We start from the raw sequence: 14,785 nt of genomic DNA on the forward strand, positions 1-14,785 counted from the left end.
CTGCAAGACAGTATATTTTAAATGGGTTCAGGAAAGAAGTGTTTGGGTTAGATGTTTTTAGTATATTTTGTAGAGGAAAGAAACTTTTCTTATTAGGTTATATTTTATATTGTTGAGGAAATTAGCAAGCATTCAATATTTGATTAAATAAATATTGTGGTCCTTGCAGATTGGTAATCCAGAACTAATTGGAATTTATCTCAATGTTAAAGACCTACTATGTGCTAGGCACTTAATAATATTTAATCTCATTTGTTCCTCAAAAAAATTTCATAAAGAGAATTGTGAGGTATTATAGCTGAAATGTCTTTATCACTTGAAGAAGTGTGCTAAATGTTTCACATAAATTATCCTAATATATACAAACCCAGGATCCGTAACATCCAAAACAACTGAAGGCTCAACTGACCGGAGGTCAGTGCTGGGTTGCCGTGGCGAACCAACACTGACTGCCGCCGCTGTGGGCACCCCGACCCAGCACTGACTGCCAAGTGGGCTGTATATCAGGCCTGAAGAGAGGCCTGGAGAGAAAAGCAGGGTCTGATCCGTAGCCTCCATGGCAGCTGTTGATCAGCACTTGCTTCTCTCTTTTGCTCCAGGCCTGGCCAGCAGCCACACCTCTCTTTCTCTTGGGCCTCCACTGGGGCTGCTGATCAGCCCCGCCTCTCTGATCAGGTCCATTGATAGGCCCAGAGATGCTGACTGGCATAGAAACTGACCAATCAGAACCAAATCTGGGTGAAGTGCGAGGAGCCAATGGCTGCCTAGGAGGCGGAGCTTTTGACACTGACTGGTATAGAACCTAAGTGGGGGCTGAGGAGGGGTTTTAAGGGCAACAGCTTTTGGTGTAAAGTGTAAGAAAGCGGTTCAATTTTTTAATGACTGGTTTGGCAGTATAGTGCATATGGCTGGCTATCAGTCCAGATATAGGGATTATGTATTTTTGTCTGCCAAGAGCATCTCCTCCTGATTAAAAAGGCTTCTGCCTACCCCCACTTAAGCAATCCTATCCTATATAATCTATGTATACTACTAAAAGGGTAATATGTTAATTAGACCGGGTCAACTGGCCATCTTCCAGACGTCCAACTTCCTCTGGACAAAGCCATGGTGGTGGGGGCCAAGGCAGAGGCCATTAGGTGTGATCAGGCCAGCAGGGGAGGGCAGTTTGGGGCAAGATCAGGCCGGCAGGGAAGGGCAGTTGGGGGTGAGATCAGGCTGGCAGGAGAGGGCCATTGGGGGTGAGATCAGGCCAGCAGGGGAGGGCAATTGGGGGCAAGATCAAGCCGGCAAGAGAGGGCAGTTAGGGGCAATCAGGCAGACAGGCAGAGGGGTTAGGGGCAATCAGGCAGGCAGGCAGAGGCAGTTAGGGGCGATCAGGCAAGCAGGCCGGTGAGAGGTTAGGAGCCAGCAGTCCCAGATTGTGAGAGGGATGTCTGACCGCTGGTTTAGGCCTTATCCCCAAGGGATCCCCAATTGGAGAGGGTGTAGGCTGGGCTGAGGAACCCCCCCACCCCCCCCATGCACGAATTTTGTGCACTGGGCCACTAGTCTAATATGATCCTCATAATGACCATATGAGGGAAGTACTTGTTAGCTTGTTACTACCATTCTACATATGAGAAAATTAAGGTTTTGAGAAATTAAGGAAATTGCCTTCATTTGCACATCTCATAAATATTGGGACTAAGATTCAAATCTGTATCATTTTTTCCCCTCTGGAACCTATGTTCTTATCTACTGACTATAAGAGAGTACACAGAGGAGATTTAAGCGTAAGGAGCCTAAAACATCATGACATTTGTTGTAAAAGGTCCTCCAATAGGAAAGATAAATATTGGCAAGATACTAAGTAAGAGGAATGCAAACAAGTCTGTGTGTGTGTGTAGAATTTCTGGTTCATTTGATGATTAGCTATGACTCTGTGCAGTAAGGGCTTCTGAGAAGAGCTGATCTGATCTCAGAGTGATCTCAGAGGTGAAGATATCTAAGCTGAGGATGCTGAAAGGCCTGGACTCAGTAAGAACTATATCCCCACTGGAAAGCAGAGTCTTTTTTGAGAGCATCAAGTTTTACCCATGCAACAATTTTTTATTGATTCTTTGATTTTTCTATTTCCTCATTCACGTAGTTGCTGTGCATCTGAGTGCTAACACTGTGGTATATGCTGTTGCCAAAGATGAAGCAGAGTGGCATGGGCCCTGTTTGCTCTGAGAGTGGCGTGGCAAGAAGCCATGAAACCAGATTTCCTAGTCCCCATGATCATCACATTCCTCCCAAAGCCCAACAGCAGCTCTATAGTATACTAAAACTATGACATTCAGACCGTGTCCAGCATTTTCACCATAAACATCTTTGCCATAGACATCTTGGCCTGCAAGCATTTTTACCACATAACTAATGGCTGTAAGGCAATTTTGCTGTAAAAAAAAATGAATAACAAAATTAAGGAGACTTTATTTAAAATGAATGCAGCTTCATGGCAAAACTACTCAAATAACTAATTTTATTTTGTAGATTGTAGCTAAGCGCATTTCTTGTTCTGTGAGAAATGTGGGCTTAACTAAATCTGCACCCTCAAAGAGGGCCTTCAACCTCTCCTTCTCTCCCAAGATGGTGTGTTTCAAAATGAGAAACCAACTCTTGGGACAAATTATCGCCATTTGGAAGAAATTATAACTACTTTAAGACCACCACCACCATACCTACTTGTCACATTATGGACCTTTGGAAGAGCTAGCTAATATCCTATCTAATAAAAGGGTAATATGCAAATTACCCCTAATGGCAGAATGACCAGAATGAACACTCGACTAGTCACTATGAGGTACACTGACCATCTCTCGGTTCCTTTCCCTGGCCAGCAGGCTCTGATCACCCCATGGAAAATGAGGAACTGGGGATGGGTGGTGGGGGACACAGGTGGCCCCAGGCCAAGGCCCCCACTCCACCAGTTGCCCCACACACAGAGGGAAACTTGTGGTGTGGGCGGGTTCAGCAAGCAGGCAGGAACAGCAGAACTCTCGGTCTCTCCCCCAGCCAGCAGGCTCCGATCGCCTGATGGCAAATGGGGAACCGGGGGTGGGTGGCAGAGGGGGGGCAAGGCCAGATGTGGGCAGCTGGGGAAGATGGCCCTGATCACAGGCCAGGCCTAGGGACCTTACCCACATATGAATTTCGTGCACCGGGGCTCTAGTTTATATATATAAAAATGCGAGAAGGTGCAAGAACTTCCTCAATGGGAAATGAAACAAACTGGCAACTAACTTAAATGTATTAAATCTGCCAAACTTGGTTGATTGATTCCTCAATGGGAAAATGAAACCAACTAACCAAAAAACACCCCAAACTTTTGAGCTGTCTTATGGCAAAAATAACTTACGGCCAATTAATTGTGCCATGAAAATGTTTGCAGCAAAGATATCTGCGGCAAAGGTGCTGCAGAGTAAATACCTAGAACAGATTCAGAAACGAAGCATGTTTCTTATATCATAATTACTTATAGTAAAGGGCACAATTAGTACATTATTTATCATGTACTATAATGCTAAGTAATCGAATCTATATACAGAAGGTCCTCAAATAATGTTTTATTCAACATTGTTCCGTTATAATGTTGATGAGATGGTATTAATTCTTATTTATACCAATCAGCCTATGGTAAAATTGATGCTGTTATATGTCCTTTTGCTTAAAGTTGCATAATTTCTCAAAAATGTTAAGTGATGACTTACTGGATACAACAAATAGTAAATAGAGATGAATAGATCTTGCATGGGGAAACAGTGGGGCTCTAGTCCACCATGTTTTTATATTGGATATCACACTTCTATGAGGCTTGAATATGTTTGTGTTTGGTGCCTCTTTGAGAACTCTGTTTCTTAAAACTAGAGATCAGATCTTAAAAATATTTATTTTCTCAGTCTCTGTTAACACCACGTAACAAATCATGTATGCTCTATAATTATTCATTGAGTAGAATTGCATTTAGTCTTAAGAAGTTTGATATTTCTGTTTTAGCACTTGCTGTAATATTTGATATGGGCATGTATAAAAACTCATTCATCTCAGATTTTAATATGCTGTTAGTTTTAATAAAATTACTAATATAACAAAGAAGAAAAGAAATAGAAAAATCACTACTTAAGATTCCAATTAAAGAGCATTAAATGTGGAATAATTAACATGTGTTATTCATGAAAAACCTCTTTTTAGGAGATGAAAATACATCTCAAAATTAACTTATATTATCATTCAGGCAGGTGGTTACTAGAGCACTAAAGGGAAAAAGTGTGGGGGGGGGACAGTGAAATTAACTAAAGGCTGTCAGAGAGGAAAGAATCATGTAAAACATTCCAAGTGTATGAAATTAAAACTTTAAATACTGAGTTTGAATGTGAGTGGGTCATTCTCTTGTCTTTACTTCCCTATGATGCCAGGAAGGCTATGTGCCCAGAACAGTACAGGACAATGTGTGGCATTAATTTGCTTTTCTGGCCACCATAGAAACCTACCAGCTGTCGCTACAGAACCATTCGGTTCAGACAAAAGCATGTATTTGAAGAAAAAACAGATTTTTCAAAACTGGGAAATTCCATCTACTTTATTGAACCTCAATGTCTACAGAACTGCCAGCCCCTCTCACTTTTCTTTTCCCAAGGTGGAAAGGAGACTGTAAGTGTTGGTCCCAGACAGAGCTCAGAGCTGGAATAACAGAAACCCTCCCCATGCAGCTGTCCAGGCCCCACACTATCAGAGGCATTAAACATTACTAGGCATTAAATATTACCAGGGGAAATATTACTGGTCCAGAACAGCAAACAGTTGTATTCGGCAGAACTCTTTTTAGAAAGAGAACTTTGTGAATTGAAAGGCATGAATTGATGGGGGCAGAGTAAGACCACCAAGCAAGTTCAGACAGTTGTCTGTAAAACCCACACAAGATGGTGGTGGGTCTTTTGTTTTGCTGAGAATACACAACATTATGGCTAGGAAGAAATACTTTTCATACCTTTTGGTTCTTTACCTCTTAATAAGCAGCCACTCCTTTAAATAAATGTGAGGGGAAATATGTAAAGAATATTGTATTGGTGTACTCATTTGAAAAGTCACTTAACTTTCATGAATGCCTTCAATGGAGGTATTCTTAGGTCTTCTTTCTACTATTTTTTCCTCAAAGGTCTTTGCCAAGGGAGGTTGCAGGATTTCCTGTCCTAAGTGTCCTTAGGCAGAACATAGATGATGTTCTCCTAGTGATGAGAGAATGGACACTAGGACCTCTTAAATGTCTTTCCTGAACTCCCACACTGGACTCTTGGAAAAACATGTTTTAAATGTTCCTCAATTAAAGGTTGAAATATTGCTTTACCCATGCCAAAAACCCTTCACACCTTTAAATTTTACTAGGTTCTGTTGTAGTCATGGGATGCTTTCTTTTAAAAACAAGGTTACATCCAAACCCCGATGCCGTTATCCCTTCGTATGAAGACATCCTGGATGCTATTGAATTAGGCAAATGATGTTACTTTCTTGGGTTGAAACTAGAAGACCCATGATGTAAAAATAAGCCTACAGTAGTCCATCGAGCTGACCAGGGAACATCCGTATACTAATGCTCCTAGAATCTATAACTCAGCCTGTATGATCATAGAAATGTTAAGCCAAGATTTTTATAGACCATGACCATGCAACATATGCCACTAAAACATATTTGTCTTTTAAGCACCACCTAAAAGAATTTCTTTCACCCCAAGCCTTTAGATTTTATTTTCAGGAGCTTGTTTTCTTCTCTTTGGAGTTGTTTTTTTCTTCCCTGTTTGCTGTGCTTTAATAATGTGAAGGGGCTTCACTCCAGAGATGCATTGAAGCAAAACAAAGCTTTAAGGAGCCCTGCTGAGAGAATTAAAACGTATCACATCAATTCAGCCTTCTCTTTCTGCCCTCCCTCTATTAATTCAACAAAGTTAAAAAAACAAACAAAGAGAATAATGTGAAAATACACACATACAGGGGATTTGAGTTTTGTTTTGTATTTTTACACGTGAAGAACAAAAACCTCCAAGGAGTTGCTAAAGCTTTCTAACCTCATCAAGTCTTCTTCTATGAGTCATTAAGTTGCTGAAGCCCAGAAAATCAAATTTGGTTTAGGGCTGTTTGATAATGTAGTAACACAATAAAATGTGATTCACCAATTAGCTCATGTAATTAGAAAATCAAAAACATGTTCTAAGTGGCTGGTGGACACACATAAATAAAGTATATTGTCATTCTTTGTATTTTCTGATTATAGTTATAATTACATCTCCAGTTGATGTTACTACATTCCAATTCCCCAGGGAAGGGAATTCATCGGTGTTTTTAAGTCAGATAAATGAATGAAACATTCCATTCAGCAAGTCATTCATTCATTGTTTTGTTTGTTTGTTCGTTTTATCAATTCTTTCTTGCCAGGCTCTCTGGTAGACTATCCCATCTTTGCCTCCATAGAACTCTCAATCTGCAAAAACTGTTTAATTTTTTTTTATTATTATTGAAAGGAAAGTCACCTGAAATGAGGACTCTACAACAACAACAGTTTTATAGTTAAAAATTAGTCTTTCTTGTTGATTCCTAAATGTTACTGATATTACCGACTCATATATGAAAAAAGAAACTAGCAATTTGAAAATGTTTTTGCTTAGAAGTTTTGCCTGGCTCAAAAGGACGTTGTGATAGATAAGAATGGGAATTGAATATCTGTTGGATTATTTTAAAGCAGCTCTTGATATATGCTGTATACTCATCTGTTGAAATCTAAAGCCTATGCTATATGTTACTTGGCTATGTTTAAAATGTATTTCTTTCTTTAAGTTCAAATCAACTCAAAGGCTGGTTGGATGGTTAAAAGCGTCTCACTAAGAATTTCGACAATGTCCTACTTTGCTCTTTTTTTTTATTACAACTGAAGTACATGGGCATGGTTACATGGTCCAGGGATTCCTAATAAAGATAATGAGAGGATAATAGGGATGGATTACCTGAGCTTAAGCCAATAAAGAAAGGCTTTCTTATGTGACATGATCATTCTTAATGATATTTTAGATTAAAAAAATGGCATGCAGTTGTGCTGCCCTTAAAACTGATTTTTTAGTAGTGTACTAGTGTTAAATCATAGACATTTTAAAATACATTAGGAAAAAAATTTTCCTTACAACTCTGACATTTCTGCTGGATGGCTTATTCTTTGTCAATTCACAATGCATATTTTGTATTGTCCTCTGTCCCACAAATATTGCAAAATTCTAAGGGATGCAATAAGCTTGATTATTTTTTGGTAGAGTTTCACTCACGTATTTTAGAATAGCTTGGATTATATTTTATTTAGATACAATCACATATCAAAAAAGTGTGGTTTATTAATAGCCAGAATGAAACCAACTCCCAAATGTTGTCTCCATCTCAGTATGTATTTAATCGTTCTCTTTCTTTTTTTCCTATTTACAGGTCAATGGGACAGAAATTGAATATGAGTTTGAAGAAATTACTTTGGAGAGGGTAAGAAAAATTCAATAATCCAAAGCCCCAATCTTGCTTTCCACATTCTGCATCCTAATGGGTTGTCTTGCAAAATTACACAATTGTATATTATACCCTGGAAGTTTCCAACAGGGCTCACAATGAGAATATTAATAAAATTATTTCAGAGGAAGGCCTGGGGACAAACAGACCAAATAACCAGAGTGTTCAGTATATAGATTGCATTGTCAGGCTTTGGAGCAACAAATGAAAAGATAGAAATGTTCCGTGAATTAGTGCAGTATTTTTTCCTATTGTTTTGCTATACATTTTAGATACATTATAAAATGTTTTTATTTCTGTGACATTAACACTGTCTTTATAATTACTATTACCATACATTTTTAAGTTTAAAAACAAAACAATTGATGGATTTTAAAAGCACCCCTATTGAGAAAAACACAGTAACCCTGCAGATCTCTGAAAATATGCTATTAGGGCCTTGGCAAGGCTTTGAAAAATTAGGGAAATTCTGTGCAACACAACCCTAGTATGTAAAGATATTTTACAAAACAGTAAGAGAAAGACCAAAGACCACCTACAAAAAAAAAAAAAAAGACCAAAAGGCATTAACAGGATATCCATCCCAAAGAAAGGGCCAATAATATACAGAAACCTGTTCAACCTTACTTATAAACAAAGAAAACAATGATGCTAAATAGTTTTTATTTACCTGATTGGCAAAAAATTTAAAAGGAGGGTTAATATTTACTGCCGCTGAGTGGGCCTGGAATTTGGTGCAATCAATGTATCAGTTTGAAAGAAGGTATCAAAAGTGTTAAAATGGGCATGCTTTTTACCCAGAAACTGTACTTATTGAATAATACAAATATATAAAGAGTGTTCATATTGGTATTATTTTTTATAATAGTGAAGAATTAAAAAGACAAGTATTTAATAACACATTATTATTATATGTCCATATAAATTGAAAATCATATTAAATTAAAATAGCATTTTATAAAATAAAATATTTAATGATAAGTATAGAGATGTAAGTAGAATGTATTATTAAATATATTATTAAACTAGCCCTGATAGGTAGTTAAAGTGTCAATTCCTGGTCAAGGGCACGTATCTGGTTCCAGATTTTATCCCAGGCCTGGTCAAGGCATGTGTAGGAGGCAACCAATCAATGTGTCGCTCTCTGATATTGATGTTTCTCTCTCTCTTTCCCCTTCCTACCCTCCCTTCCACTCTCTCTAAAAATTAATTGAAAAAATATCCTCAGGTGAGGATTAATTATATATTTCATTATAAATTAAAATGAAGTTGTAAAAGAATATCCTACCTAATAATAGACAAATATGCAAATTGACCATACCTCCACACACCCACAAGCCATGCCCACAAGCCACGCCCACCATCCAATCAGAGAGAGCATGCAAATTAACCCAAACCAAGATGACTACAGCCACAGAGAGCAAGGTTTCCTAGGTCACAGAGGAAGCCAAGCTTTCCGCCTGCCCGCCTAAGCCTCCACTCAAGCTACAAAGTTTCAATTATAGAAGGTAAACAAATTCAAACAAATGGCGGCAGAATGGAGCTTGAGAGAGCAGGCCAGGGTTGCCGCCGGCAACAGGGGAAGCAAAGATTTCCGCACACCCTGGCCGGGCCCACCTGCTTAAGGCAACGAAGTTTCAATTATAACCCCAAAAGAAATGGCTGCCGGCCTTGGAGGGAGCCCCAGGCTTGGCTCCGCTCCAGGCTACAAAGTTTCAATTGTAGAAGGAAAATAAATTCCAGACACCAGGTCCTCCGCTTGGGTTGCCAGGGGGCATGGCTGGCCTGCAAACCACCACAGGCCCCTTGCTCAGGCCGCCCCATGCCCCAAGGAAACCCCCACCTGATCCGGGACACCCTTCAGGGCAAACCAGCTGGCCCCCACCCCTGTACCAGGCCTCTATCCTATCTAATAAAAGAGTAATATACAGATTGATCATCACTGCAACACACAATATAGCTGCTCCCATGTGGTCAAAGATCCTGCCCCCATGTGGACATAAGATGGCCACCACAAGATGGCCAGCAGGAGAGGGCAGTTGGGAGGCACCCAGCCTGCAAGGGAGGGCAGTTGAGAAGGACCAGGCCTACAAGGGAGGGCAGTTGGAGGTGATCAACCCTGCAGGAGAGGGCAGTTAGGGGTGTCCAGGCCGGCAGAGGAGGGAAGTTGGGGGCAAACAGGTTGGCAGCAGAGTGGTTAGGGGGTGATCAGGCTGGCAGGCAGAAGTGGTTAGGAGCAATCGGGAAGGCAGGCAGGCAAGCAGTTGGGAGTCAGCAGTCCTGGATTGTGAGAGGGATGTCCAACTGCTGGTTTAGGCCTGATCCCACTGGGCAGTCGGACATCCCTTGAGGGGTCCCATATTGGAGAGGATACAGGCTGGGCTGAGGGACAACCCCCCTCCGTGCATGAATTTTGTGCACCGGGCCTCTAGTCATATAATAATATGCTAATTAGACTGGACAGCCGAATGACCTTCTGGATGTCATTTTGGATGTCCTTCTGGACCAAGCTGCTATGGCTGGGGATGAGGCAGAGGCAGTTAGGGGCGATCAGGCAGTCAGGCAGAGGTGGTTTGGGGCAATCAGGCAGGCAGGCAGAGGCAGTTAGGGGTGATCAGGCAGGCAAGCAGAGGCAGTTAGGGGCATCAGGCAGGCAGGTGAGCAGTTAGGGGCATCAGGCAGGCAGGCAGAGTGGCTAGGGGCAATCAGGCAGGCAGGTAGGTGAGTGGTTAGGAGCCAGGGGTCCCGATTGCAAGAGGGATGTCTGACTGCCAGTTTAGGCAGTTTAGTCCCAATCCTGAAGGGATCCTGGACTGTGCAGGCTGGGCTGAGGGACTCCTCTGCCTCCCCCCCCCATGCACGAATTTCGTGCACCAGGCCTCTAGTTTATAATATAATCCAATAAGCATAAACAAAGATATACATATGGTAATTAAAATATAATCAAATAAGACAAACAAAGGTATACATGCAAAATATACATTTATAAATATATACATAAAGCCTAGAAGGATACACACCAAAATGTTAAAAGTGGTTAAGTTTTGTTGAGGATTTTTGGGATGATTTTTCTGTTTTATCTTTTTATTTATATTTATTTCCTAAACCTTCCATAACAAACATATATTACATTTATTCTAAGAAGTAAAAACGAAAGTTTATTTCTTAAGCTTTAATTCAAGTATGAATTTACACTCTAGACCTACACTTAAATATATTTTTTCTTTTGATTTTTCACTTTCCCAAGTCAGGGAATTTATCATTCTGTCTAATTTATATTGAGTGTGAGTGGTTTTAAAAGGAAATTTACATTGAAAGTTAAGTGTTTGCCAGATGGGTATTTTAAAACTTACATTATGAACTCTGATAAAATTTTAATGGCATGCTAAATGGAGAAAAGTGAAGCTTATGGAAAATTTGCCTAAATGTGAAAAGATTACTAAGTTCCTCTCCAGAACTGGCTATGTGATTTGTCGGGCACAGTACAAAATGAAAAGTGGCGCTCTGGTTTAAAAAACTGTAAGAATTAAAAGATGGCAACAGGAGAGCATTAAACCAGCATGGGTGGCTCTCTCTCTATGGAGCAGGTCTGTGCCTTTCCCCACCCTTTCTTTCCCAAGGACACCCCCCCTCAGTACTCCCAAACCTCTTCTCCCTCTCATTTCTCAAAGCATTCCTCTCTCTCTCTCTCTCTCTCTCTCTCTCTCCCTCTCTCTCTCTCTCTCTCTCTCTCCCTCCCTCCCTCCCTCCCTCCCTCCCTCCCTCTCTCCCTCCTTCTCCACCCCCTTTGCCCCTCCCTCTGTGGCTTTCTAAATAAACGTTCTCTTACAGTTTTGAAAAATAAATAAATAAAAATAAACCAAGGGTAGCCCTTCTACACATAGGACCCTCTTTGCACAGATCACAAACTCATGAGACTACCCCTCTCTCTCTCCACCCTCCACACATATTAGCATCTCCAATACCCCACCATTTAGTCACCCTGGCTTTATAGGTCAAACAATAATTAGAAGCTAATGTTGGTGTGAGGTACAACATTCAGGAGGAATATGGCAATTGTGTATTCTAGTTTGGGTTCGGACACTTATTTGCTTCATGATCTAGCATGTCACCTCCCTGCCTTAGGGATTCCGGTTGTACTCTAAATCTTGTCATTGCCATTCATTGCCCCCCTCTCCCAAAACCTCTATGCTAAGTATCATCGTCTCTGTACAGCACCTCTTCTTTGTGTTCATTGTTTATTCTTATTCTTCAGCCCCACTGGATTCCACCCTTTCCCTTGAGTTTTTACCCTTCATTATGTGCCCCCCCCCCCATTTCGTCCCATGTATTGGCATATATTCCTATTGTTCTTATCATACTTTCAACACTTTTTATCCTCCTTATTTTCTTGTGTTCATCCAACAAAACCTCATCTCTGGTTGATCTACCATGATTAAACCAACACCTTCCTACGTACTCCATGCCAGCACCTGGGCAGCTGAACCTGGCTATGGATGTGCTTACTCATCTCACTTTAAAATTATAACCATCGATTTCAAATGGACCCTCCAAACATCCTAGCAGTTCTTATACATTTCTTTAGAAAAATCACTTTCTCATTCTCTAGGACAGCAATTTCAGATCTTATTTGCCCTCATCAGATCTCTATCACCGATTCCCTCATCCTCAGGATCAGCTGTTGACCTCTCTTCATAGTCCCAGAGAAAACCCAAGCATTCAAATGAAAACCACCTCACTTTCCTACCACCTGGTCTGCTAGTGTACTCTCTCTGTTAGAAGGAAGGACTTTTCCCTGCTCATTTCCAAGGTCAGCTCTTCACTCGTGGCCTGGACTCTAACTTCTTATCCATTTAAAGACTCTGCCTCTGCAGTTTTCTCCCCTCTCTCCTACAATATCAGTTTCTCTCTTTTTCCTGGATAAATTTAATACATCATATTAAATATCATATAAAACCTCTCATCTTCACGCGCGCGCGCACATACACACACACACACACACACAATCACAATCCCTTAACCCAAAGTTCCCCTCCTATTACTGCCTTATTATTCTATTTTGCTTTACCAAGTAACTAAGAAAATTATAAAGTCTATTTATTACCTCATTTTCTTATTTTAACCTCTTTCACGTTTTCATCCCCACAACAGTCCTAATACCATCCCTATCAAAGTCACACCAGGTTCCATCTTGCTAAATACAAGTATCGGTTCTCAGTTCTGACTGATTTCTCAGCAGCATTTGAGAAACGGTGTCAATTTCTTGGCTTCTGGAACAAAACGCTCCTGTTTATCCACCACTTCATCAGTGCTCTTTTCCCGTGTCCTTGCTGGCTCCAACTCTAAATGCTGGGGCACTCCAGAAACTCAGTGCATAGACCTCCATCTCTTCTCATTCTCCAGGTGATCTCATCCAGACCCACGGCTTTAAATACCAGCTACCAGCTGGTGATTCCCAAATCTGCAGCCATAAGCTCCCCTGCATTCCAAATTCGGACAGCTAACTGTCCAGTTGGCATCTCTGGTATGTTCCCAATAGCATTTATTATTTCCCTGCACTCCCTACCCTCAGGGCCAAAGCTGCTTCTAGCCTAATAGTCTTCATTTTAACGAGTTGGTTCTATCATTTTTCTTACTATTCAGGCAAAAAAAAATCATCTAGTCATCTTGCTTAATTGTGCATTTCCCCTCAGCATCCAGAGCAAGCCCTACTGGTACAAACATAAAAATAGATTTTAAAATCAATCACATCTTGCCACCTGTTCTGCTGAATCCTGATCCAAACCAATATCATCCCACGCCTGGACCACTTTTCTCCTCAAAGTAGCCAGAGTAATCTTTTAAAAAATATAAACCATATCATACCACTTTTATTCTTAAAACTCTCCAAGAGGTGATAATTACACTCATCATCATCATCTACAAGGCCTTATACAGTATAACTCTACTTCTATCTCCAACTCTGTGCCCTCACCACCAACTCTGAATATATTTTACTATTGCCAATCTGCATCATTTCTCAAAAAAGCCAATCTTTTCCCACCTCTAGGCCTTCTTATAGGTTATTCGATCTGCATGAAAAAATATCTCCTCAGATCTTTTCATGAGGTGAAATAGAGACATATGGCCTTCATTTGAACTCTGCCTCTATCACTTACTGGTTGAGTTACTTCGAGCTGAATACTCAACCTTTCTGTGCCTTAGTTTCCACATTTGAAAATGAGGCTGAAGACTTTGTTATTACCTTCTGGGGCCCTTGTAATGATTAAATGAGTTAATATAAAGATTTAGAACAGCATGGATAGCTGTTATTCTTAACATTTTCTTTGTGTTAACAGAACTACCATAACAGGGTAGTTCTCACAAGTGTTATTTGTCAGAATCATTAAGGAAGCTTATTAAAAACATAGCTTCCAAGTCTCAGTGAGCAATTTACATTAATCTAGCAATGACTTCTTTTATACCAACTTTTCTTCTTTTTTCCCCAGTTACTTTGTTAGATGTTAGACATCCAATGATGAAATTATGGTCATTGCTATATGCATTTGTAGTTTGCACTTTTTCTGCATTTAATCTCTATAACATTTAATTTAGTAATACACTCATCACATTTGTAACATCCCTATGAGATGGATATTGCTAATTCCGTTTTACAATTAGGACACTGAGACTCAGAAATTAAATCACTTGTTGAAAGTAATAATGTTAGGAAGGGATGGAGCTAGGATTCAGCCCCATGCCCAACAGATACTAGAACCTCACTCAGCTCATTGCCACTGAATTAAACTGCCCTCAGAATTAAGCTCAAGTGTCATTTTCTCCAAGGAGTTTTCCTTGACTCTCCTCCCTTTTGGGCAAGGTGCCCTTTCATAAATTAACACACATAGAAAACTTCTTATATTAAATCATGAATAAAATCTGTCTTTTCCACTGACCTATGAATTTCTTGATGGGAGGAATTTTATTGTAGTTTTTTTTAAATTGCCATGATGACACAAAAAGAAAAGGGAAAGCCACTGGGCAATTCAAGGACATGTCAGCGTCAGTCATGGCATTGGCCACTTGGGCCTCGTGGTGAATTTCACAGATGTTCTATGTACCTTTGTTTGTCAAGCACTTACTGAGCAAAGGCACTGGTCACAGTCCTCGCTTCGTAGTATTTTACAGTCTGGCAGAGGACACCGAGAATTAATAGGCAGAAACTATGAAGAAGAACCATGAGGATACT

The 14,785-nt window shown here is 40.3% G+C and overlaps 1 protein-coding gene across 11 annotated transcripts in view; it reads left to right on the top strand.

The window, feature by feature from the left end:
* DLG2 (discs large MAGUK scaffold protein 2) overlaps positions 1–14,785 on the top strand; it is a 1,173,098-nt gene that overhangs the window by 544,848 nt on the left and 613,465 nt on the right. For all 11 annotated transcript variants that reach the window (XM_054725747.1, XM_054725750.1, XM_028128522.2 and 8 more), the window contains one exon: positions 7,483–7,533. In XM_054725747.1, coding sequence (XP_054581722.1) covers positions 7,483–7,533 — 51 coding nt within the window. The remainder of the gene's footprint in view (positions 1–7,482; positions 7,534–14,785) is intronic.

This window comes from Eptesicus fuscus, chromosome 13 (genome assembly GCF_027574615.1).
Source record: "Eptesicus fuscus isolate TK198812 chromosome 13, DD_ASM_mEF_20220401, whole genome shotgun sequence".
Lineage (NCBI taxonomy): Eukaryota > Metazoa > Chordata > Mammalia > Chiroptera > Vespertilionidae > Eptesicus > Eptesicus fuscus.